The sequence below is a fragment of the Rhinichthys klamathensis genome, unplaced genomic scaffold (assembly GCF_029890125.1).
Source record: "Rhinichthys klamathensis goyatoka isolate OS25496 unplaced genomic scaffold, OSU_Roscu_1.1 h1tg000329l_1, whole genome shotgun sequence".
Taxonomy (NCBI): domain Eukaryota; kingdom Metazoa; phylum Chordata; class Actinopteri; order Cypriniformes; family Leuciscidae; genus Rhinichthys; species Rhinichthys klamathensis.
This window is the reverse complement of record NW_026606844.1, coordinates 1,384,229-1,410,324: the sequence shown is the minus strand read 5'-3', so window position 1 is coordinate 1,410,324 and position 26,096 is coordinate 1,384,229. Positions and strand designations below refer to the sequence as shown.

Sequence of the window (26,096 nt, the reverse complement as noted above, 5' to 3'; positions counted from 1 at the left end):
GTAAAATGTGACAGGTTTCCACCTGTATTGACGCAAAATCACTCTGGTGAGAGACGATTTTGAATTGCCCGTGAGACTCATGGTTGCTCGTTCATTCACACAATAACGCGCTCTATTTTTTTTCTTACTATTAAAAGGAAGCTGTCGAGACAGATATCGTGATTTTTTCCAGCTCAGTGTTTGGATCAAATGTAATTGGACTCATGTGGGCATGTACGACTGGCACGAAGCCACAATGAGATCGGTTCAATCTGCTGCTGTGAGCTTTTTTACATTGAATTTATGTTTGATGTGGATATTGTTCACTATATCGATAACAACAATCAAAGGTAAGAAATTATAAAAGACAGAGCTGGGTCATCTTAAATAAAAGAAAAAAGTTATTGTTGGTGTCCTTCTAGTTTCATAAATATAAATATCATTATCATATCATTCGTTTTACTGTAAATTTAATGTGTAGCCTATCGTATTTATAGTAGTCTAAGCCTATATTTATACAAATTGTAAATTGTGCGGTACCAAATTGTGTTGAACAATGAAATCCAAAATTTAAAAAAATGTATATTTCTGCTGTTGGAATTCCATAAGGTTATGTCAGGCTACATAAATTTTAGTTTTAAGGGATGGTGAATAGTCTTGAGAGAGCTACAGTATTGCTGCTGTAGCCTAAATTGGTTCTCTTAAAGAACAGTGTCAAACTATTCTGCATGACAAGAGACAAGTCAAGCGCTTAGGTTGGGACTTGATTGCATCAAGTGAATAATATTATAAATACCAAATTAATTAGAATAAAATCACGTTTGTGTATGAATAGTCACTAATATGAAATGCAGTATCACAGCCCATGAGTGAGATTTATTGTATAAATACTCTTTATCACTATTCTTGGCAATGTTGCTATAAATGAGGTCAGTGTGCACACTTTGCTCTTGAGGAACAGGTAGTAATCCAACTAGTCTTCAAAATAAAAGGGACTTTGTTGCATTGAAGAATCTTTTTCATCCATGGGATGTTTCCAAGATGTTCAATCTTGTGTAAAAGTAACAATTATAACAATGTTATAGTGTAAAAGGTTCTTTAGATCATTAAAATATTCTTTACACTACTACTAATAATAATAATAATAATAATAGTGAAGAGGTTCTTTTAAGAACGCGGTTCACTCAAGGTACTTTGTGAAACCACTAATGGTTCTTCATGGCATCACTGTGAAAAACCCCTTTTTAGCCTTTATGTGAATATTCTGTGTGGCACAGGAAGATAGGATTTCCCTTAAAATGTTAGTTAAAGGGATAGTTCACTTTGAAATTAATTTTTGATATGTTTTAGCTTACCTCAAGGGCATCCAAGATGTAGGTGTCTTTGTTTCCGCAGTAGTTTCAATTTTGATATTTTAGTTCAAACCGTTCTTGTCTGTCAGTAATGCAGGGTCACCACCTCAAAGAGCATGCACAGAAAAATCCAAATTAAACATGATTTAATGACTCGTAAATGTTAGTACACATTGATGGCCTAAGACATGAAACGAGCGGTTTGTGTGAGAAAACGAACAGTTTTATATTGTTTTTACCTCTTGTAACCACAGCCAGGTCCAAGTGATCTGAGGGCGCGGGCGCTTCGGTCTGTGCGTTACAAGAGGTAATAACGATATAAATACTGTTCGTTTTCTCACACAAACCGCTCGTTTCGTGTCGTATAGGCCATCAATGTGTACTTACATTTACGAGTCATTAAATCATGTTTAATTTGGACTTCTCTGTGCATGCTCTATGAGGAAGTGACCATAGACCTGCATTATATGACTGACAGACAAGAACGGTTTGACCTAAAAATATCAAAATTGAAACTACTGCGGAAACAAAGACACCTACATCTTGGATGAACCCTTAAGGTAAGCTAAAACATATCAAAAATTAATTTCAAAGTGAACTATCCCTTTAGTAAACTTCCAACCGAACCAAAACCAAATAGCCTACATTTGATAGAGATTTATACAATTCATAAAATTACAATTTAGTAGGCCTATTGATTGTTAGGCTCAAGTCACCTTTATTTACATAATGCTTTATACAGATTGTTTCATCGCAGATCATCAATATTCAAATCGATAATATTACTGAATATTAAGGTTCTTATAAACCTCAACCAAATAACTGACCTAAACTCTACCAGGTGACAGATATGGAGAGAGAGAGAAAACCTTGGAAGAAACCAGGCTCAGTTCTCCTCTGGCCAAATGAATGAACATATTGTGATTTACTGTATGATTCATGCAGGCTCCATCAAAAGTCAGATTGTTGATATCTTTAAAAAAAAAACATTTGTCCTTCTCCTTCTGCTCGAAGATCGGAAATGTCGAGTTGGCATTAAGCATTACAGTACAGGATTCTAGAAGGGACAGCAAGCTGTTGTCTTTTTCCTGTGATTTCACATATGGCATAAAGTCTTGTCTAAAACTCGAACGCTGAGTTCTTATTGAAGACATTCTAAGACACTCTCTAAATAGAAAGACACTTTACAGAGGTCATGGAAAATTTACCCTCACTAAATTCATCAAATTCTCTCAAATGTATTTTTGCCTTTAAAAGTCATGATTAAGTATGTTAAGAAATGTATAATATAATATAATGGATCCGTTTATGATTTGATATCTCTCTGTTCACCTCTCTCTTCTCCTCTCTATTTTACACCTGTAATTACAGCTATATCACATTTAGAAGTAGATTTGCATTACAGATTTGCACTCATATGAATATTCCAACCTAATGTTCTTGTTTCTGAAGCATGTGCCACCATATAAACCAGTATGAGTCTATTATTTAACACTCAAAGAAAATGTATTTATTTTTGACAATCTGCACTGTTTGTCCCTTTTCTCAAGGCATTTGGAAAGCAGATTAGATTAGCATTATCTTATTAACCCTCTGGTTCTGCGCCCAATCAACATCTTACTGAAATCTCTTTTCTTTATTTTTTTAGATATCAAGGTCAAGTTTCCAACACAACTTGTTTAGATTTATGGCTTTGATTTTCTCACAGTTTCAGAGTAAAATGTGTTTTGGAAAATATATATTTCATATAAAAATTGAAAATAGTGTTTTTGTGCAGTTTCCATAACAATAAATGTAAAATTATTTTACCCTTTTTAAGTTCACTTTTTAAAACTTTACATTTACGTTCACTTTTAATTTTTAGCAATAATCTGCCAATAATCTGTGTCATCTTTAAAAAGAGACCAAACTTAAACCTGTGCTCCAAAGTATTACAGTAAATACTTAAAAAGTTTAAGTTGGAAATTTCATTTTCAGGTCTATGCTCAAAACTGAATAAATAGATTATAACTACTGCAAAAAAATTAATTTAGTACCATAACATTTTCGTATATAGTACATTTATTTCTTTAAAATAAATAAATAAAAACTTTCATTTTGACCGCCACGCGAGCAGGGTTAAACGAAGGCTTGGATCACAGGGCAATAATTGTTACAGAGTGCTTATCATTCATGTTTTTACTAAAGCCTTAAAAGCCCCAATATCCTAAATAAACTATAATGTCATTAGAGTTCAGTATTGACATGTAAAAGTTGTTGTAATAATCACATGCAAACACATGCCCACGGTCTTGGAAGAAAAACAAGAAAGACAGTATTATAGCTGCATTTATACCACCCGACATGGATCTTTATATCTGAATGACATTGCATTTTACCATTAAAGCAGAAGATTAGCATAAGCATGAAGTGTTCGAAGTGATTTCTTACTTGTATATTGTCCCAGCAGCAGGGCTGGAGCGCAGGCCTTCAGAAGACTGTCAGCTGGGTCACTTTCCATGTGGCAATATGAGCATTTGTCTGCCACAGGTTCTGCACTGCAACGGAAAAAACGACTGTCCCAATGGAGCTGACGAAGACAATTGTGGTAAGAGCTTTTTACAAATACAGACATCTCACATATAGCTTATATATATATATATATATATATACAGTATATATATAGGTTCAGAGTATCTCTGAAACGGCAAGGCTTGTGGGTTTCTTGCGGTCAGCAGTGGTGAACCAAAAGTGATCCGAAGAGGGACAAACCATAAACTGGCGACAGGGTGTTGGGCTCCCAAAGCTCATCGATGCACAAGGACAACGAAGGCTATCCCGTCTGGTCCGAGCTCTGTATTTGCTCCCCCTGGCATCTATTTTTTTTAAAACATGGTGTCTCTTTTCATCTATATGCCGATGATACCCACCTTTACTTTCCCTTGCAATGCAATAATACATATTCTCTTCAGCCACTAGCTGTTAGATTGCCTGAACGAACTTAAGTCATGGCTTTCAAGCTATTTGTTACACCTAAATGAAAACAAATCTGAGTTTATTATGTTTGGCCCCAAGGAAAACAGTGTTTTTGATTTTGATCTTGGCTTCCTCACCCCATACAGTGTGCCAGGAATCTGGGCTTCCTATTTGACTCCAGTTTTGAAGTTTGACAAACGGATCTCATCTGTTGTCAAGTCATACTTCTACCAACTTCGTCTTCTCAGTAAAGTTAAGCCCTTTTTATCAAGGATAAATTTTGAAACAGCTCTTCGTGCTTTTGTAACATCTAGGCTTGATTACTGTAATTTGCTGTACTATGGCATTTCTCAGGCTTCCATCTCTCGTCTGCAGTTGGTTCAAAACGCAGCTGCTAGACTGCTTGAAGGGAAGCGAAAATATGGCCACATAACACCAATTTTAATGTCCCTGCACTGGCTTCCTGTCAAGTATAGGATTGAGTTTAGAATTGTATTGTTTGTTTACAAAGCCCTCAATAATTTGGCACCTCAATATTTAACTGATATTTTGTTTCCGTACACTCCTAGAAACCTGAGATATTGTGACCTTGGTCTTCTCACAGTTCCTAGAGTAAAACTTAAAAAAAAGTGGTGATCGCACTGTTTCGCCACTGTTGGACCAAAGCTGTGGAATAGCCTTCCTCCCTTTATTAGGCATGCCCCATCTGTCTGTATTTTTAAATCTTATCTTAAGACTTACTTATTCACCCTAGCTTTTAACACTCCATAGTTTGTCATCCTGGGTTTCTCTTTTATTTTATTGATTGCTTATTACTTTTTTTGGCTTGTTTGGTATGTATGCATATTATTTTTATTTCTTGTGTTTCTTTTATTCTTTGTAAAGCACTTTGGTAAACTTTGGTTGTGTTTTAAACATGCTCTAGAAATAAATGATTGATTGAGCCAACAGAAGGTCTACAGAAGGTCACACAAAATTGTAATGATGCACAACACACTGTGCATCGCACTCTGCTGCCTATGGGGCTGTGTAGCCGCCGATCAATCAAAGTGCCTATGATGACGACCCCTGTACACCGCCGACAAATGGCGCCTACAAATGGCATGTGAGCATCAGAATTGGAGCCATGGAAGAAGGTTGGTCTGATGAGTCCCATTCTATTTTACATCACATGGACGGCCATGTACGTGTGCATTTACCTTGGGAATTGATGGCACCAGGATCCACTGTGGGACGACAACAAGCCAGTGGAGGAAGTGTGATGATCTGGGCAATGTTCTGCTGAGAAACCCTGGGTCCAGCCATTCATGTGGACATAAATTTGACGTGTGCTACCTACCTAAACATTGTTGCAGACCAGGTACACCCCTTCATGACAATGGTCTCCCCTGGTGGAAGTGACCTCTTTCAGCAGGATAATGCACCCTGTCACACTGCACATTGTTCAGCAATGGTTTGAAGGAACATGATGAAGAGTTCCAAGGGGTTGCCTTGGCCTACAAATTCCCCAGATGTCAATCCAGTTGAGCATCTGTGGGATGTGCTTGACCAACAATTCGGATCCACTGCAGCTCCACCTCTCAACCTTACAGGACTTGTAGGATCTGCTGCTAATGTCTTGGTGCCAGAGACCACAGGACACCTTCAGGGCTCTTGTAGAGTCCATGCCTCGGCGGGTCAGCACTGTTTTGGCAGCACGCGGAGGACCAACAGCATATTAGACAGATGGTCATAATGTTTTGGCCAATCTGTATATATAAATATATTTACACTCACCTAAAGGATTATTAGAAACACCATACTAATACTGTGTTTGACCCCCTTTCGCCTTCAGAACTGCCTTAATTCTACGTGGCATTGATTCAACAAGGTGCTGAAAGCATTCTTTAGAAATGTTGGCCCATATTGATAGGATAGCATCTTGCAGTTGATGGAGATTTGTGAGATGCACATCCAGGGCACGAAGCTCCCGTTCCACCACATCCCAAAGATGCTCTATTGGGTTGAGATCTGGTGACTGTGGGGGCCATTTTAGTACAGTGAACTCATTGTCATGTTCAAGAAACCAATTTGAAATGATTCAAGCTTTGTGACATGGTGCATTATCCTGCTGGAAGTAGCCATCAGAGGATGGGTACATGGTGGCCATAAAGGGATGGACATGGTCAGAAACAATGCTCAGGTAGGCCGTGGCATTTAAACGATGCCCAATTGGCACTAAGGGGCCTAAAGTGTGCCAAGAAAACATCCCCCACACCATTACACCACCACCACCAGCCTGCACAGTGGTAACAAGGAATGATGGATCCATGTTCTCATTCTGTTTACGCCAAATTCTGACTCTACCATCTAAATGTCTCAACAGAAATCGAGACTCATCAGACCAGGCAACATTTTTCCAGTCTTCAACTGTCCAATTTTGGTGAGCTCTTGCAAATTGTAGCCTCTTTTTCCTATTTGTAGTGGAGATGAGTGGTACCTGGTGGGGTCTTCTGCTGTTGTAGCCCATCCGCCTCAAGGTTGTGCGTGTTGTGGCTTCACAAATGCTTTGCTGCATACCTCGGTTGTTACGAGTGGTTATTTCAGTCAAAGTTGCTCTTCTATCAGCTTGAATCAGTCGGCCCATTCTCCTCTGACCTCTAGCATCAACAAGGCATTTTCGCCCACAGGACTGCCGCATACTGGATGTTTTTCCCTTTTCACACTATTCTTTGTAAACCCTAGAAATGGTTGTGCCTGAAAATCCCAGTAACTGAGCAGATTGTTAAATACTCAGACCGGCCCGTCTGGCACCAACAACCATGCCACGCTCAAAATTGCTGAAATCACCTTTCTTTCCCATTCTGACATTCAGTTTGGAGTTCAGGAGATTGTCTTGACCAGGACCACACCCCTAAATGCATTGAAGCAACTGCCATGTGATTGGTTGATTAGATAATTGCATTAATGAGAAATTGAACAGGTGTTCTAATCCTTTAGGTGAGTGTATATATGTAGCTATATATAGACCAGGGCTAGTTGTCACACAGGGATGCCACAAGTCCATGTTTATCTCAGTAACTATAATGTTTTCAGATGTCAGGTCGAGAAAATATGTGTCACACAATTTAATGACAATTAAATCACAATTAAATTTCTGTTTCAATTGTTTTCTAGTTTCAGTTGTGGCAACCCTACAATGTGACAACATGCCCCAGTAGTGGGACAAAAGGTCAGCGTGTTTTTAAGTCTGTATTTTTATGTTATCCTGGGCCATAATGGTGGAAATGATCAGTTGCATGTTTTGTAGACAAGAAGAAGTCTGTGTCTTTTCCCAAGATAAACATGGACCTAAATAAAAGTGTACAAAATAGTGACAACTAGCCCCTATAGACTGATCTACAGTACAGTATATATATATATATATATATATATATATATATATATATATATATATATATTAAAATTGATACAATATCGTATCATTGTTTTATCAATTATGAACTTATGCCTGTCTGTGTTTTGTGTGAATGTGTTTGTGTGCTCGTCTCATGTTGACGTCTATTTCATCGCTGTCCATCTCTCTGAAGGGGATAACAGTGGCTGGGCAGACCTCTTCGACCAGACATTCAAAAGGGTTTATCCACAAGAGCTTTCCACAGAGTGCCGTAAATATACACCTAATACCTAATCGTTAACCTCTTGTACTTGCCGTCTTGCAGTCTCAAAAACACAATTTAGACAGTCCAGTTCTAGACAGTACTGCTTGTATTAGTACAAACTTTGCCTAAACTAGGCCTATGCCAAATATATCAAGTGCAATTTTTAATGTCACTTCAATAGAAGTTCATTATCCACATTTTTCCTAACTATGCTCCATTTTAGATTATGGGAGGCTCTTCCGGTTTGTGGAAGTTCCACTCAAAAAGACTGAAACAAATCATTTCAAATCGTAATCGTACTACAAATAATCATTATCCGTCAGTTAGACTGAATGAGCTGTAAAATGTACTTTTCTGAAGTCAGGAGAATAATATAACACTTGGTATTTTATTTTAATGTGATATGGTATAACATAGCAAGAGCTCTTTCAGTCGCTGGATGTCACTTTGAAAAAGTATCACTCAATGTTTCAGTTAATTAACATTTTTGATTATGGTATGTTACATAATACAGACATAACAGTGGTATTTAACACGTCCATTTCTGTTGAATTAGGCTAATCGAGCTTTTGGGGTAGCCTATATTTCTTTAATTGTCTGTTGTAGTAATTTGTTCATGCTTAACTTTTACATTTCCTTTTAAGGTTCGATGGTTAAAGGGTGAGTTTATAATGTCATTTGACGAATAAATATGGCGAACCTTTTGCTAATTGTTTACCGTTTGTACTTCCATAATTCGTGAAAAGCGTCATGGGTCATAGGAAAAAGGTGGATAAGGTCAACTCATTTTTAAACTTTGAAATATATTTGAAATAATCCTAATTTAAAATTAATTTTAATATACTTTCAACAATGTAAATCAGTGTTAATTTTTACCTATATTTTGGTTGTCACTGCACACAACTTCCATATTGCCAAAACTGTTGAATTTGAATGAATGTATGTCTGTGTATATATGTATCTCTTTCCTGTCCTGCCTTGCAGAAGTGGAGCAGTATCCTGATCGTTGCCAGTGCATTAACAATAAGATCCACTGTGTGCATGTCAGCTTGAGATCCGTTCCGCAGGTGTCAGCGAATGTTACCTTCCTGTACGCAGCCTTCCATTGCAAATTTGAGTAAAAATGTACATTAGCCTAGCTCACTGATACAAAAGATTGTGAATTGTTGAAGGTTTAATGCTGCTTTCACAAGCTATCGGAAATTTCCTACTTCCCACTTCTGAAGTTGTGATTACGAGCTCATCGCATAGTACTTTGTTGTCGGAAAGAACAGGAATCGTGCAGGACACCAGGTTACTTTTGCCTAATTCTTGGGGAAATCTTATTAAAGCCAAATTATATTGAATATATATTTAATTTTTAATAAATTGTAGCTTCCCATTCGTTGACAACCATATAAAAACATTCACCACACTATATAGATAGTCAGCTTGCTGACAATTCTGGAATTTCTGTCAAATAGGCTACATGCTATTTCCACTGTGTAAAAACAATGCTTGAAATGATTATGCCTATAAGTAAATATGCCCTACTTTAACAACAAGACAAGGCGATGTAGCTGTTGTGGGAAAAAAAACAAATAAAGAATAGCAGTCAAAGGAGCAATTATTCTCCCCTCCGCCATGTTTAAAGTTTATGGCACGCCCAACTCGGAAACTCTGGAATCAAAATCATATCTGAGTTTCCCAGTGGTAAATACTGAGAGGGGGTTCATGTCCAATTCCGACTAAGGAAATCGTACGATCATTCCGATAGCATGTGAAGGCAGCCAAAAAAACATAACCCAGTAATAAGCTCTAGAGCAGGGTCAGCCAGGGCCACTGGTGCAGTGAGTTATACAAATTTCAACTTGAAAATCACTATAGTAGCCTAATCATAAACTCCCTCACAAAACTAAACAACCTTTTACCCACGTTACAAAAAAAAAAAAAAAAGTTTAAAAGTAGCCAAATTCCTTGGCAACCCCACGGCCGGCTGTTTAGAAATAAACAAAAAAATCAGAAATCTTGCCCACTGATGCGTGTTGCGTCACAGAAACTTTCGCGGACCAAATTTCGTTTCACGACACTGACTTGACCATGCACTTGACACGTTCAAGAGTGAAATGATGACCAGCTCCTCCTCTCTGAATGTCTAGTGGGGTGGAGGGATAGAGTTGTGGGTAGGTTAGGGTTTGGTTGGATATATATAGCTCCACCCATTAGGCCCAAATTACATTCGCTCCATTTGCTCTGCAGTGAGCAGCTTCTCGTCACGTTGACACAAGGCAGTAACGTTATAAAAAGAGATAGTTTTATTCTCACAGCTATGGTCTGAATAGTATATTCAGTAAAACAGCAGTGACATGCAAACATGACACGGCTTAACAATTTGAAGAGTGGAAAGACCTTTAGTGTGCAAAATACATTGGATTAAACAAAAGACAGTATCAGTAGGCCTATAAGCAAATTTTCTTTATCATTTATTTTCTTAAGCATACACAAATGAAACACTGCTGAATGTTTAATTAGCTGTTTCTGTTGCTTTTGGACAGATCGTTGAAGAGCAACGAGATTCGCATGTTACCCGATAAAGCCTTCAACAAATACATAAAACTACAGAGGCTGTAAGTATGAATAAGCATTCCTTTCCTCTGATCCGCTAGTTATAATTTCCGTGATTGATTTCATAAGACCTGCTGAAGACAACTTTGGTATGCATTGACTAAGGATGCTTTGCTTAAGCCGCAAATCAACACAGAGGCTTATAATGGAGCTGTCAACCTGTACTGCCAATGCCTGTTTATGTGGTACAAAAAATATTGGTTCCTGCATGAAACTGATTAACGTTTATGATCAGCTTTCTGTTGAATCCACTGAAGCTTTTAAGATGAGGCCATGGTCACCTTCCTTTAAATTGAGCTTGCTGCTTGTTAATCTCAGTATTGGCAGGTTTCTGTAGCATGCCATTAAAGCTGGGATGTTGTGTGTCGCTCTATGGTGATTTAATGCTTTCTAGTAGTAGCCTACACACTGACAGGCGTGAGGATAGTGGCCACAAGCACTTATACTGTAGATATTTGTCAAAAGACATCAGCGTTACACCAATAGAGTAATGTTTTTCTTTTTTACAAATCATTTTCATAAAATAATTTTTGTAAAGAAGTCATGATTAAGATCTTTTGAATTTTTAATGGAATAAACACTACACCGTTCATAAGTTCATAAGTCACCGTTCATATGTTTTTGAAAGTCTCTAATGCTCACAAGGCTGCATTTTTTTTTATCAAAAATACAGTAAAATCAGTAATATTGTGAAATATTAAAACAATATCAAATATCATTTATTCCTGTGATGGAAAAGCTGAATTTTCAGTGGCCACTACCCCTTCAGAAATCATTATAATATTCAGATTTATGCTGATATCAATGTTGAAAACAATTGCTGCTTTATGTTTGTGGAAACTGTGTTAATTTCTAAACATTCAAAAGAACAGCATTTATACATAATCAATGTGTTGGGTCTCAGAAACGGCACTGAGGGTAGAGTTTTACCATTAGAGCTATGTGTAGCTACACTTCAGTGTTTAGGTTCTGTTCCATGTAGGTTAATGGATTTTTCTTCTTATATAAATTATACATTTTATGATTAATTATCAATGGCCCATTTCCTAATTCATAATTCAAAGCCCTTAAATATTTAATATTGTAGATGACCCAAAAATGACTATATGTTCTGTAAAGAGCCAGCAGACACTGTCATCTTGAAAACACAACTTGTGCAGTTACAATGTGATGACGCTCACTTGTCACAGACACAGAATGTGGAAACTGCCCTAATGAGGCATTCATTTTAGCGCCTCCTATATTTTCAAATATTTATTCATTTTTAGATGAATTTTTGGTTGGGGACATTTAGTTTTGGATACAGTACTGATGGCAAAGGATGGCTATGAATGTGAGTTGTTGAAGTATTCTGTGATATGATGGAGGTGTGGGAGGTGGAGTAGAATACATTTGCAGAGATTTATTAAAGATAAATAAAGGATATGTGGCAGGCTGAAATTGCGGTCAAGGTACAGGCGTTGGTCAGAAACACAATGAGGCAGTCTATTGTCATATAAGTGCAAATCAGCAATCCAAAAACCAGGCTTATCACAAAGTCTCTGATATTTTAGTCTATATGGCTCGAGTCCCTCCTTCAACAAACATGATTTTTTTTTTACTATATATATATATATATTATCAGTTTGGTTAACCTGTTAAACACAACCAGCTGTTGACCAAATTGCTGATTGTTGTTTTTTTCTTCCTCAGGTTTCTCCAGGATAATTGCATTCTCACTGTTTCCATTCACGCTTTTAGTGGACTATATAAGCTTGAAAAACTGTAAGTAGGTTTTTTTTTTGTGTTTTTTAAGTGTAATATATATATTTTTCTCACATTGAACAAGGGAATAGTCAAGTCACCCTTATTTTTTATAGCACTTAGATAGTTTCAAAGCAGCTTCACAATAATAAACTGGAAAGTATTAATGATGCAAACACAATCAAATTCTGCTGTAAAGCAGCTGTAGCAAGATTATACTGTTACCATTCAGCTCAATTCAGATGTGAAGTTCCTCAATTATGAAAGTTCAATTCAGTGATTTTTTTTGTCTTTGTTAAAACTTCCCTCATTCTGAGGAAAGCTCAACATAATTTCTTGTTCTTGTGTTGCAGATCTTTGAGCCAGAATTGCATCTCCTTGCTTTCACCTGGAGTCTTCAGTGATCTTCATAAGCTCAAGTGGTTGTGAGTACAACCATCAACAAGCTGTTTACAAGTTTTTACATGAGTCATAAAGACTGCATTATTTCTAAAATGTTTTGCAACAGCAGTAGATGCCTGTTATTAACTTTAATTTTTTTGCATAAGTAGGCTACACAATACATATTGAATATTTTGACCAAGAATAAAATCTGTATTAATACAATTAAATACCCTTTTATTGTTGTAGTATATTAAAATAGATTCAAAATTCATAGCATGTTATTACAATTTAGGGTTGTTAATATTTCAACAATGCTGCATTTTTGATCAAAACAGTTGACAGTGCAGTTACAATAAAAACAGTAATATTGTGAAATATTCTTACATTTTAAACTGCTTTTATTGTCCCCTTTGATCAATTTAATGCATCCTTGCTGAAGGATATTGTTACATGTGTGTTCTGTGTTTCCCCCGTTCTTTGTGTATTTGGTTCAGTCCTGTTTCCATTTTCCCGCTCCTCATTACTGTTTAGTTAATTCACCTGTTTACCTGTCATTATCAGTTCATTTGCCCCAGCTGTGCCTTGTTTCCCCAATCTGTTCAATGTGTATTTAAACCCTGTGTTCTCCCTCACTCCTGGTCGGTTATCGTTTGTGTATGTTACCTTGGTGTGTTTATCCTCTGCCTGCCTATACCTGTTTCTTGAGCAGTTTAATAGTAAAGTTTATTGAATTGGAAATCTGGACTCTTGTCTTCATCTACCTTCACCACGCCCGTAACAGATATCCATTTCATAAAAAAACAATCTTACTGACCCCAAACTTTTAAATGGTATTGTATCTGCACTGAATCTACGAGTTATTCATTTATTAAATTAATTAGTCCATTAGTTTGGCTGGTGGTTTAGGAACATTTTTGCAAGTTTTGAAAGTTATTTTATCTTCAGGATTTTGGATGACAATCCCATAACAACAATTACAGCCAACACATTTACTGGTCTGAGTTCCCTCTTCTTCATGTAAGTCTTCATCCATCCTCATTTATGAAGTACTGTTCATTTCCTTCTTTTGTTTAAATAAACACATTTATTTACAAGATTCTTCAGAATCAATGCGTTTTACTGTATATTTTCACCCAAGTTGCTTCAGTCACAAAAAAATATTGCTCTGAAAAATAAATTAGCATTTTAAATGATTTAAGTCTGTGCACTAGTTTTAAATGTCTGTACGATGTTGTGGCTCACCTCACCTAAACATCTGTACAGGTCAATGGTAAATACCTCTCTAGAACAGCTCCCCCCCGCCAGACTCTGCACCCATATGCCCTTACTCAGCTGGCTGTAAGTATCCACTTCTCTTTCAGTTCAGTTAGGAAGATGCTGGCAGCGAGGAAGATCATGTTTGAAACAGAGCTGGGTCACTCCGAGACAACTGGCAGCGAGGAAGGTCGCTGAGGTCTCCGGCTCACATTTTTACATTTTGTTAATATTTTTTTCTGAAGAAAGACAAACATAAATAGTAATGAAAGTCAAAATATCAAATGCCATGGATAAATATTTAGTTTATTGAGTAATCCACTATTTTTTAGAGGGGTGTCAATGTCAATGTCTGTGACTTGAAGTCAAGTCAAGGGTCTTGACTTGACTTAGTAAAATATGTTGTCTTTAGCAATTGTTGCATTATACCAATGGAGACAGTTCAAAAATAGGGAGAAGCACTTGTTATGGGTTTTGTCCCCATACGTTGGCATGCCTGTAACTTAGAATACAATAAAGATATTGTAATATTCAGTGGTATATTTTTTTGTTATTTATATAGCTCATTTTATACAAATTGGAAATGCTTTAAAAGAAATCAAGTTTAAAATCATTTACAAGTTCATTTACCATGGGTAAAAATGAAGAGCTGAATAGAGTGCTGCAGGGACCCGAAAGACTAATTCGCTAATGTTTCCCTCAAGAGTTCCCTATGGGGTTTTATAATGGGGTTTTTCAATTTATGAGTAAAATAAAATCTGTGGTAAACATAATGTGACAATACTTGAACGTTTTGCTCAACAAATTAACCTGCACACACTCACACCCCAAACGTTCTTATGTACTTATTAGAAACATAAGCTTATTTAAATTAAACATAACAGCTTCTAGATTTGTTTACGAAATGGGTGTGTGTAATTTACATTATAGAGCAAAACGTATCATAAAGTTATGTTCACCACAGATCTTATTTTTCTCACTGTATATTTGTAAAAAAAAAAAAACATACTTCTATCTATATATATATATAGTGTACATCTGTAGCATTTTTTCTTGCTGCATTAGTTTTTTTTTGTTGGCTCTTTTTAAGATCCCAGACAGGTCTAAATGCTACCTGGGGCTCACCCTTCTTGCTCTCATCTTTGTGGAGTACAAGAACAGTATGTACTCTGTTGCTAATGCAGCGTTATTCTCTCCTTGGCCATGGTGTCCGTCTTTGACAGCCAAGAGCAACAGGATGAGGTTGGATTTCACTGATACGCCGATGAGACTGTGTTAGTTTAGGTGTAACCAAATAGTCTTAGGCCTTCAGCTGCCATGCTACCTTTTAATATTGTGTATATGTCACATGTACATGTCAACATGCCTGTTTTATTTTTACTGAAATTTTGTATATCCAGCATTTTTATTTGCTTGATTAATTCTTACTCATCAATTTATGACATGCTCTCTTAAAGGGATTTTGAGGGGAATCGTATTACGACATTGGGCTTGTCAACTTTACTCGCTTGTGAACATCTTACTGTGCTGTAAGTATTATTAAATACGGTGTCCACATTAGTCATTCAATTTCATTAGAATGAAATTTAGGTGTATAGTTAAGATTATTACATAGTTTAAATTATTCTATTATGCATTCTTTTAAAAATGTAATACACCATCTTTCTGTACAAATTATATTATCAGCATAACAATTTGAATATTTTAATATGATAAAAATCTCAAAACTTTGTATGTTTATGTTCTCTGGTCCAAATAATTCTGAAGTACTAAGTAGAGTATGCTCTTGGAGGTCAGTTTCTCTTTAAGCTTTAGCTGATAAAAGTTTAGCTGACAAGTTCAAAATCAGGACCCTTTCAGTGAGGTTTATGATCTTAAGTCTTCTCATTTTTAGGTCACTGAGAGCCAATCTCATCAAGAGTTTGCCAGAGAAAACCTTCCAATCCCTGCACATGATGGGAGACCTGTGAGTGACAATGAAACATTGCTTTGAATGAGTGTGTGCATGGAAATAAGGAAAAAGAGAAGGCACTAGTGATTTATTATCAATTATTTTATTGTTTGACATGCCCTTGTCACTTTTGCAGGGATCTGTCCAGTAACTTGATAAAGGAACTGCCAATCAGTATTTTCAAGGATTTACCCTCATTGCAAATTCTGTGAGTAACAGCAGTTGGATGAACACATTTGATCTCAAATGTAAATATGAAAATCTGGAGCAGATCTTTATAAAGTATATATTTACATACTATTGGCCTGCTGTGTTTTCTCATTTGTAGGAATCTGTCCCACAACCCACTGGACCACATCCACCCAGGCCAATTTAACCACCTAATTCAGCTCCAGTCTCTGTAAGTAACAGCGTTATCTAAGGTTTTCATGAGATTTGTTTTTTAACAATATATGTTATTAAATTTGATATGCTGTAGTAAGCACACAACAAAGGTTGTTCTCGAGTCGAGTTAGTGTTTAAGGGCTTGTTTCGGGCTACAGCGCATATTAACGATAAAACAAGAAAACAAAAGGCAGACCAGGCTATGTGCCAGATTGTAGTATTCACTGAGGCTTAGAGCAGGTGACCCGACAATGGTCAGCGGAATAACCAAAGGCTCTTGGACACTAAAACGTCAATATTCTGCAGTGGCCTGGAGGGAGTGGAGATCCCAAATATCCAGACAAGCATGTTCCGGACCATGGATAATCTCTCCTACATGTGAGTATCAGACCTGCAAACTCACAAGAGGTGAAAATTTGACACGTTTACAAATTATTGTAGGGTGGTGTAGGGGCATCCCAGAAGAATTTTTTTGCGATTTTAAAATGTAAACAAGGCATTCTGGTGCACACTGACAAGAAAATAAAGGGAAAAGACAACATTTGCTTCAAGTAAATAAAATAAAAAACAGCACACATTTATTGACACCACTTAACTTGAACTTTTTGGCACACCAGCCACAACTTGCTACATCAATACAAATCTTGTATCCTGTATTTATCTGGTCTAGGAGTGGGTGATATGACAAAAATATCATATCACAATTTTTGTCAGGAAAATCACGATTCGCCATTTTATCACGATTCTTTTTCATGTTGGTTTTACTATTTTGCAAGTGACCGAGCATTACAGCCAAACTAATGTCCCTATTTTAAAAAACAAAGCCTTCCAAGGTAACAAAAAAAATAAAAAATCTTTGTCATTATTTTCTTTGTTATTAAAATATAAGAACAAAGATACACATTACATATACACAACATATTATACACAAATGAAATAAACAGGCCTTTGTTTTTTTTCAGCTACAGTAGGTGTATTTATCAGAAGCATTTCAAGAAATAAATTAAATAAACAAATTAAAAATAAAACACTACATAGACTTTAGTATAAATTATAAATTGAGTTATCATGAGTTATTTTCTCTTTGTTTTTTGTTGTTTTATTAACATTAATGGGATAGTTCCCCCAAAAACGAAAAAATTGAGTTGTTTTAAACCCAAATAAGTTTCTTTCTTCTGTTGAAAATAAAAGTTATTTTGAAGAATGTGACTAACCAAACAGTTGCTGGTCCCCAGTGAATTCCATAGTATATATTTTCACATTCTTCAAAATATCTTCTTTTGTGTTCAGCACAAGAAATGAAATTAATACAGGTTTGGAACAACATTAGAGTGAGTAATTTTCATTTTTGGGTGAACTATCCCTTTAAGGACAACTTTTTTGCTTTTACTGTTACTTTTGATCAAATTAATGCATTCTTGGTAAAAATAAAAGTATTAATTACTTATAAAAAAATAAATAAAAAAAACTTATTGACCCCTGACAACACGGACACCGGCACAGACACCGACATGGAAATGACATAAAACCCGGCACCAGCACGGACACCAACACGGGTACACGGGCACCGGCACGGACATCGACACAGGCACGTACACCAACATGGGTACCCGGCACAGACACGGGCACCGTCACGGACACACCAACATGGACACCGACATCAGCACGTACACTGGCACCGACACGGGCACGCACACCGTCATGGAAACATGGAAATGACATGGAAACCCAGCACGGACACACCGGTAAGGACACACCGGCACGGACACACCAGCATGGACACCGACATCAGCACGTACACTGGCACGGGCACGCACACCGTCATGGAAACATGGAAATGACATGGAAACCCGGCACATGGACAGTGGCACGTCACCGTCACACCGTCACGGTCATAGACATTGGACACGGACACCGGCACCAGCACAGAGACAGACACCAGCATAGACATTGACACAGGCACTGGCACGGACAGCGGCACAGGCACGCACACGACATTGAAACATGGAAATGACATGGAAACCCAGCACGGACACACCGGCACGGACACACCAGCATGGACACCGACATCGGCACGGACACTGGCACCGACACCGGCACGCATACCAACATGGAAATTCGCACCGGCACATACATCGGCACCAGCATGGACATGGACACCAGCACGGACACACCGGCACCAGCGCAGGCACCGCCACAGACACCAGCACCGGCACAACAGTCACCACACGGACACAACAAAAAACTTGAATTTTTACACACTTTTTATATACTGCATACAGTGGCGGGTGTTGGGGTTGGGTTCGGTGTGGTGCTGTGTGGCCTGACTGGCCACAGACTGCATATCATGATAATAGTGGGTCGTCTTTAAAAGCGTGTAAATTACTGTCAAAATACAAATATTTTTACATTTGAATAAAATATAATATAATATAATATACAAGTTAATAGTACTACCAGCTGTATGAAAAAGTTTCATTATATTTTACAATTCCGTTAGGTGCCACTAGAATCACAATTGAAATTACACACATCAGTGTGAATTTGCAAACAACATTACATATTAATAAAATGAATATTAATAAAATATTTTAAAATATTGATATTATTTTTTTTCTCAGATATTTCAAGAAGTTCCAGTACTGCTCTTACGCCCCACATGTCCGGAAGTGTAGACCAAACTCAGATGGTCTCTCATCTTTTGAGGATCTGCTTGCTAACGTGGTCCTTCGTGTGTCTGTGTGGGTCATGGCTTTTATCACCTGCTTTGGGAACCTCTTTGTTATCGGGATGCGGACTGTCCTGCGAGCTGAGAACAACCTGCATGCCCTCTGCATCAAGGTTTTGTGCTGTGAGTACCTGACGTATACAATTTACCATTGCCCACATTACATTAAACACTAAATATGCTTTATTATACAGTCTGAGTATGCCAGGTCTTTTAAGATACCAGCATTAATGACACCAGAGGGCACAAACATCTGTTTCCAGGGCTTATTTGTACTATAATTGGCTGACTGTTATGAAACCAATGTGACGCAAGCAGAAGCAGCTGGCACTCCAAAGAAACATTTTTCTAGGACACCAAGCTCTCAAATTATGTGTTCCTGCACCCATGACCTTAAAGTGTTCCTGCACCCATAATGTCTTCTCAATTACATCAAGGCATATTACATACCGCAAGCTATCTATTAATTTTTCTATTTATCTTGTGGTGATTTAATGAATATTAAAGATGTGGGTTTCGTCTTACTGAAGAACTCTGTCCAATTATGCTTTCCGCATTCAGAAAGGGATGTGTGAGAGAGCAGTTGACAATATTATTTCGTTCTGGAAGAGCACTGTTTGAGATGTTTAAAAAGCCTTTTCTCCAGGTCCTCCTGCTGTCTGTCTCCTTTAACCAAAGTGTCCCACGGTTGACAATCACCCGCCTGACATTCAGCTTGAAAGGTTGTTGTGATCGGACGGGAAATCAATAAACCTGTAACAATTCTATTCACACAGGATTCGCTCTCTATTACAATCACCTTCAGCCATCAATTCTAACTCTGGAGTTCCTGGGCTGGTGCCATTAATCAATGCACCCATGTTTGGCATGGGAAAGGCTCCTATTTTAGCCTGCGATGTTATTACCATGTGCTTCGGTCACGCACCTGTGCTATGCCTCGTAAAAATTGATTTCTGGCCTGCTGGGGTTGTGATTTATCTTTTAAAAATAACAATTTGTATGTGCAGCCAGGAAATGCTCCAACATTCTGGCACAAGACCAAATTGTAAATCTGGGCTTTTAGGAAGCTACTTGTTCATTAATGAGTAATAGCTAAAGCTATTTACCACAATGCTTCATTTATCCCTAGGTGCAGATTGCCTGATGGGGGTCTATCTGTTTTTTGTGGGGGTCTTTGATGTGAAGTTCCGTGGCGAGTACAACAAGAACGCTAAGCTGTGGATGGAGAGCCTGGAGTGTCGTACTATTGGCTTCCTGGCTATGCTGTCCTCCGAGGTTTCCGTCATGCTGCTCACTTACTTGACCATAGAGAAATTCCTAGTCATTGTTTTCCCTTTCAGCCACCTGCGACCAAGCAAGTGCCAAACATTTGCCGTCTTGACTTCTATATGGCTGCTAGGTATCTCTATAGCTGCAGTGCCTCTGCTTAATGAGGACATGTTTGGGAATTATTACGGACACAATGGAGTGTGTTTCCCTCTTCACTCTGAGCATCTGGAAAAGCCCATTGCAAAGGGATATTCCACTGGAATTTTTCTTGGTGAGTTCTGGCAATGGTGAAAAATATTTGATTTAGTTATGAAGATTAAAGGAGTCATAGCTTCCCTTGTTCTTTTGAAATAAAAAGAGTGTCTCTAATCCAATAGCCTTCCCAGCACACATAGGTCATTTATTGAAAAAAATGAGCTACACAAATGTCTCTTTCTGGCTTGATGTCACATTAACATGACCGCCCACATTTATTTGACAGGTTAAGTGGATTTTTTGTTGTTGTTAAGAATATACCATTCAAAAGTTTGAGGTCTGTAAGATTGTGATGTCATGTAAAATTTATTTTTGGCTATTTTGATCCAGGAAACCTTGACTAACAAATGTGGACCAAAAAAAAAAAGAAAAGAAAAAAGAATTGTGGAATATGGCCTCTTTAAAACAGAGAAATGTCTCAACCTCAATAGTCTGAAGAATATCTGTCTTGTTTTTGTGCCACATTCTGTTAACTGCTGCTGCTGACGGCACTCGTTTATTAATGAAACCAACCATACTGAATTGATGAAAACTATTGTCCTGCATTGAATTGTATTCTCTTAAATGGGGAGGATGCAGACCTGGAACAGGCAAATATACACCCCTGTTGCGTCCAGTAGGGGGAGGCTGTACAGTATGAGCCAGACCAAATCTAGAAATGACACGAATATAAGGGGTTATTAAATTATTTGCTATAGTTATTGTTCAGCAATCGTTTATGATTTATGGACAATTGCTCCAGGTCTGCAAGCCTCCCTTTTCTTATATGCTCTGCTTTAAAGCTGCAGTAGGGAGTTTTGAGAAAACGTTGACTTAGCCTGAAAATTTGAACAAGCACAACTTACAGGTCCCACCCCCTTGCTCTCTGCTGCGCTACAGCCCTCCCTCCACAGCTCCTCCCCCACAGCGGAGCCTGTCGTGAACACGCAGACTAGTAAACAGGGCCACCGATAACAGCGGATAAAAAGTTATATGGCACATTCACTAATAGGGACTAAACGTCAATAATATGCTTTACATTGACTATGGCCTGGCCATACTTTGACTACAAACTTGGTCCTCAAATCATTATGTATTTTGCAATAGCCTACATGTAACTTTATAACGTTGCACTCTTTCTATAAGTTATAAATAGCTAGTAAGATAACGTTAATATAACGGTAACTAACGTTACAGTATGTAAGTAATTATTCTAGCGATAGATAATGCTTGATAAGGTTTGCTAGTACATTATTTCAGCAACATGACAAGCCAGTGAATTAGCAGGTTTCAATTGTTGCTTAGCAGAGTGCGTGACATTTTATCTACATGTTATGCGGCTAGAGTTTTGACACCGAGTCAATGGGCTCTGTGTAATTCTTTCTTTTTCGCTTCTTTATCGTCATCGGTTTTTTTCCTTTTACCTCTTTGTTTTATGAGCAGGTGTCACTCGAGAATTGGCAGTTTAGGTTGTTTCTCCGTCATAAGCACAGCTGCGGCACACCGGCAATCTTGAGTTTGAACGACGGCTCGCGCGAGTAGGAGGTCTCTGCGGAACAAAAGTGGGTGTTTCTAAATTTGTGGGTGTTTTCACACTGGTGGGTGTTAATAAATCATGCAATGAAAATGATGCCCTTCTCCCGACCCCACCCCTAAGACCTACCCACACTGTGACGTGGGCAAATCAGGTAACGCGGTTGAAAACGCCCCTCTGTTTATGGCCTCGCCCCCTGATCTGGTAACTCTTATTACCGTCTGCAGAGACCTCTATTTGGCTCGCGCTGTGCAAAAGAGGGGTGTGATCAGCGCGTACACGAGCGTGATTGACACTGCTAAGACATTCCTCCTGGCTCTGATTGGTTGTTTCTGACCGGGAGCTTGTATTTCTGCAAATGGCAATAGGACCACTGGGAGGAGCCAGAAGAGCTTGATTTTTTTTTCACAGATTATCTGTCTCATATTCTACTGTCAGGACATAATGACAGTTTTAACAAATATGTAAAAAATATTTTTTACAAAAGTTACCTACAACAGCTTTAAGAAACCTTTAGTCACAGTACAGAGATGGCCTTGACCGGTTTTCATTATGCTTTTTGCTGTTTTTCAATCAGAGTTTTATGTTTATACTTATAGGACTTAACCTGGTGGCCTTCCTCATCATTGTCGTCTCCTACTCCAGCATGTTTTACTCCATCTACAAAACAGGCATTGATGCCACAGAGCTGCGTGGACGGCTGCACAGGGATGTGGCTGTGGCACATCGCTTTTTCTTCATCGTGTTCTCTGACGCCCTCTGCTGGATTCCCATATTCCTGGTCAAAATCCTCTCCCTGCTGGAAGTTAAGATACCAGGTTAGTTGGTCCTTAAATTAAATGGCGCAAAAATGTGCGTACATATAGAAAAGGTATACAAGCAAAAATGCATTCACAAATATTAATATGAGGAACTTATAAGTGCCACTTAGATTTTACTAAAACTACACAAAAGACTTACTAAACAAACATATAATTGTCATGGAATGGTAAAATAGTGAAGCGAGGATTCAAGTGCAGGAATAAGAATATTAATAAAGGAACAAAACAAAACTACAAACGAAAACTCCCCGTGGGTCGAAAACGAGACAGGCATCTGGCAAAAAATAGGGAAGCAAACAAAAGAGGGTAAGGAAGAAGGCAGGTGGGGCAAATTAATCAATAATCAGATAACAAGATGGGAGGGGCTAGACAATTGACAGGAGAGCACATGGCACAAGGAAACACATGACAGGCCATGTGCTCAACAAACCAGACTATACACAAACACATGACAAACTGGGAGTGTCAGAGCTCTGTCACCAAACCAAGATATAAACCAGACAGAAGTGACAGAACCCTGACAATAATGCACTCAATATTTTACTAAAGGAAAATATCTCTTATCTTATGTCTCTCTCAGGAACAATCACATCATGGGTGGTGATCTTCATCCTTCCCATCAACAGTGCCTTGAATCCCATCCTGTACACGCTGACCACCAGTTACTTCAGAGAGCAGGTGGAACTTTTATGGTGCCATAGACAGCCAAGACTCAAACAGGACCGCAAGAGCTTCACCAGCTCTGTTATTTACATGGATCCCTTGAGGTCTTCTTACTACCACACACATACATCTATCTTAGTCATAGATGCCAGTTATAGATGAGGATATTCTATATTATGGACATTGCATTTGTCTGTAGTGTATCTACAGAGTTTTCAGAGAGCCGGAGCACTTAAAGACGATGTCCTGGTAGAGCCTCTTTGCTGGTGATCCTAATCACAGAATCATGGACTGACTGTAATCAGATGCCATATTAAAGACATACAGTAGATCAAATATCTACATGTTATGGTTGGACAAGAATGATAAAACAAAGTGCAAGATAGCCTGCCTGACACTACTCTTGCAGTATAGGCTACATCATAAAAATCTTTAAAATCGCTGAATATGTTATGACCCTGCTAGTCAATAGGTTTTAAGACCATACACTGATCTTGTAAGATGTAGCCTACTTTGACAGAGGGTTGTTTTTTAACAACCAACAGTGGGCATGCATGCTATTTGTATTTTGCATATGTATATGATGTACAGTTCCCTTTTTTGTATTGTATTTGCGTCAAAAAATAAAGACAAATTCTGTTTCACTTGCAATAGTAAATGGAGCTACCTACTTCTTCCATTCAATCATGAAATTCATCATAGCAGTTTAATATCAGCCAACAGCCATAATAAAGACTGTAGGCTATTAATCACAGTGATGGGTATCAGCCAAGTCAGTCAACCTGGCGATCATCTAGGCCACGCCCCCGTAATCTGTTTGAATGGGGAAAGACCGAAATCTCTGCGTTAGTTAATGTAACATTTAAAATCAGGAATGAATTACTACAACAATTGTGTTCTCATTTACTTCTTTAATTCAAATTACGCGCATTAGAGAGTATTGGTGTGTATACCAATAGAGTAAACAAACCGGTGGATCCCTTTACGTTAAAAAATGATTAGCCCACTATAAAAAATATTTTTGTATAATGGCCTCAAATTTCACAGCTGCTTAATTTATGGCAAACCATTTTTTTTTTTCGTTTTCACTTCACAGTCTCCTTTTTTCAGTAGCACCTCATTGCAGTACACGAGATCCAGGGGGCGGAGTTGGATCCAGATCTAAGGGGTGGAGATGGGTAGGATTAGGGGTGGGGTTAGGGATCAGGGGGTGGAGATGGGTAGGTTTAGGTATGTAAGGTGGGAGGAGTTGGATCTGGATCCAACTCCTCCCCCTGGATTTCGTGTTCTGCAGTGACGACCGTCTCCCTTTTTTTTCATCCCAACGTTTAATTGCCGCCACCTTGTGACTCAAAACGGTTACTACGACTAACGTTACCAACTGCAGAAAGGCCTCGGATCTTGTGAATTTATATAATAATCAGCATACAACTTTTGATAAAAGGATTCTCCAGTTTAATCAAGAAAACGAAAACATTACTCAGGAGAATAAGGAACCGGTAAGAGACACTAAAAAGGTCGATGAGAATTAAATATTAATTAGTGTTTGTTGTTGTGATGAACGTTTTTAGATGAAGCTTTAAGCTAAAAGTATGGAAATAAAGATATCAATATGTAATGTCCATGTATTTGTTAAGTAGCCGTGTAATAAGCTGGATAATAATGTATAATTAGCCGGTCACGGTCATTTTCAAAACAAACCCATTCAAGGTGGAAAAGTGTTTATTTTTCTACATCGAACGGCTGAGTGGACATCATTCATATATTAACACAATAACTTATAACTATATCGTTTTGGAGTAAGTTATGTTTGTGAAGTAAAGACACAATGACTGACAAATAGAATACCGGTAAGTTCGTTGTAACACGCTAGGTTCAGGGCTGCCGATAGGAGGGGCTTAACAAATGGGAGGAGCTTACGACTTCACACTACTTGTTTGATTGACAGTCGTAACGAGGCAGAGGCTCCGCATACCTCGAGGCAAGTGCGAGAATTCATCGCAGCCGCAGCAACTTTAGGATGGAGCAGTAGTCGAGAAAAGTCCTTTCCTCACAGGTAGGCTACGTCTATTCACTTATTGGCGACTGTCATCTGGAGCGGTTTATCTGTCACCTCTGTGAATCCACACTTTGTAGCCTATAAAATATTCATCTCGTGAACTCTATCCTTCACGTTTCTTGAACTACATTCCCAGAAATCGTTCTGTATAGGGTATCTGCATGAAGGATTATAACAAAAGTTTACTATGGTCGTGACTCGTGGGTAGCCTAATTATGCGTGATGAGGTTTGCAACATGTTGCGCATGTGTTTATTTTTGGATAAACTGGGACGCATCAAATTCTGACGTATCTCCATTAACCAGGGATTATTTAATACTTCTGAGATAAAATGCAACTATTAACATTTTATACGGTATACTATTACTGACCAATCCTTTATTTGCAGGTTTCTTTGACTACAGCTGTCCTACCAAAGAATATTGAATTACCTCTTTTTAGGGAGTAGATCAGAATAAAGAATATGAACAGACTTTGATGCTTTTTCATACATTCACTTATTCCTGTTAAATAAAGAATAGAATAGCACAATGCAACCATA

The 26,096-nt window shown here is 38.0% G+C and overlaps 1 protein-coding gene across 2 annotated transcripts; it reads left to right on the top strand.

Annotated features, from left to right (window-relative positions):
- Positions 1 to 23,880, top strand: rxfp2b (relaxin family peptide receptor 2b). 2 transcript variants are annotated; one of them, XM_056272024.1, is made up of 18 exons: positions 1 to 329; positions 3,781 to 3,918; positions 7,856 to 7,933; positions 8,912 to 9,017; positions 10,462 to 10,533; positions 12,224 to 12,295; positions 12,628 to 12,699; positions 13,604 to 13,675; positions 13,922 to 13,996; positions 15,370 to 15,441; positions 15,807 to 15,878; positions 16,000 to 16,071; positions 16,192 to 16,263; positions 16,554 to 16,625; positions 18,869 to 19,098; positions 20,111 to 20,515; positions 22,612 to 22,830; positions 23,414 to 23,880. In XM_056272024.1, exons 1-18 carry the CDS (start codon positions 212 to 214, stop codon positions 23,656 to 23,658), a joined length of 2,262 nt encoding a protein of 753 aa, XP_056127999.1. In that variant the 5' UTR covers positions 1 to 211; the 3' UTR covers positions 23,659 to 23,880. The 2 variants fall into 2 exon arrangements, with proteins under 2 accessions (XP_056127999.1, XP_056127998.1); XM_056272023.1 differs by having other exon boundaries at positions 20,105 to 20,515.
- Positions 23,881 to 26,096: the final 2,216 nt, after the last annotated feature.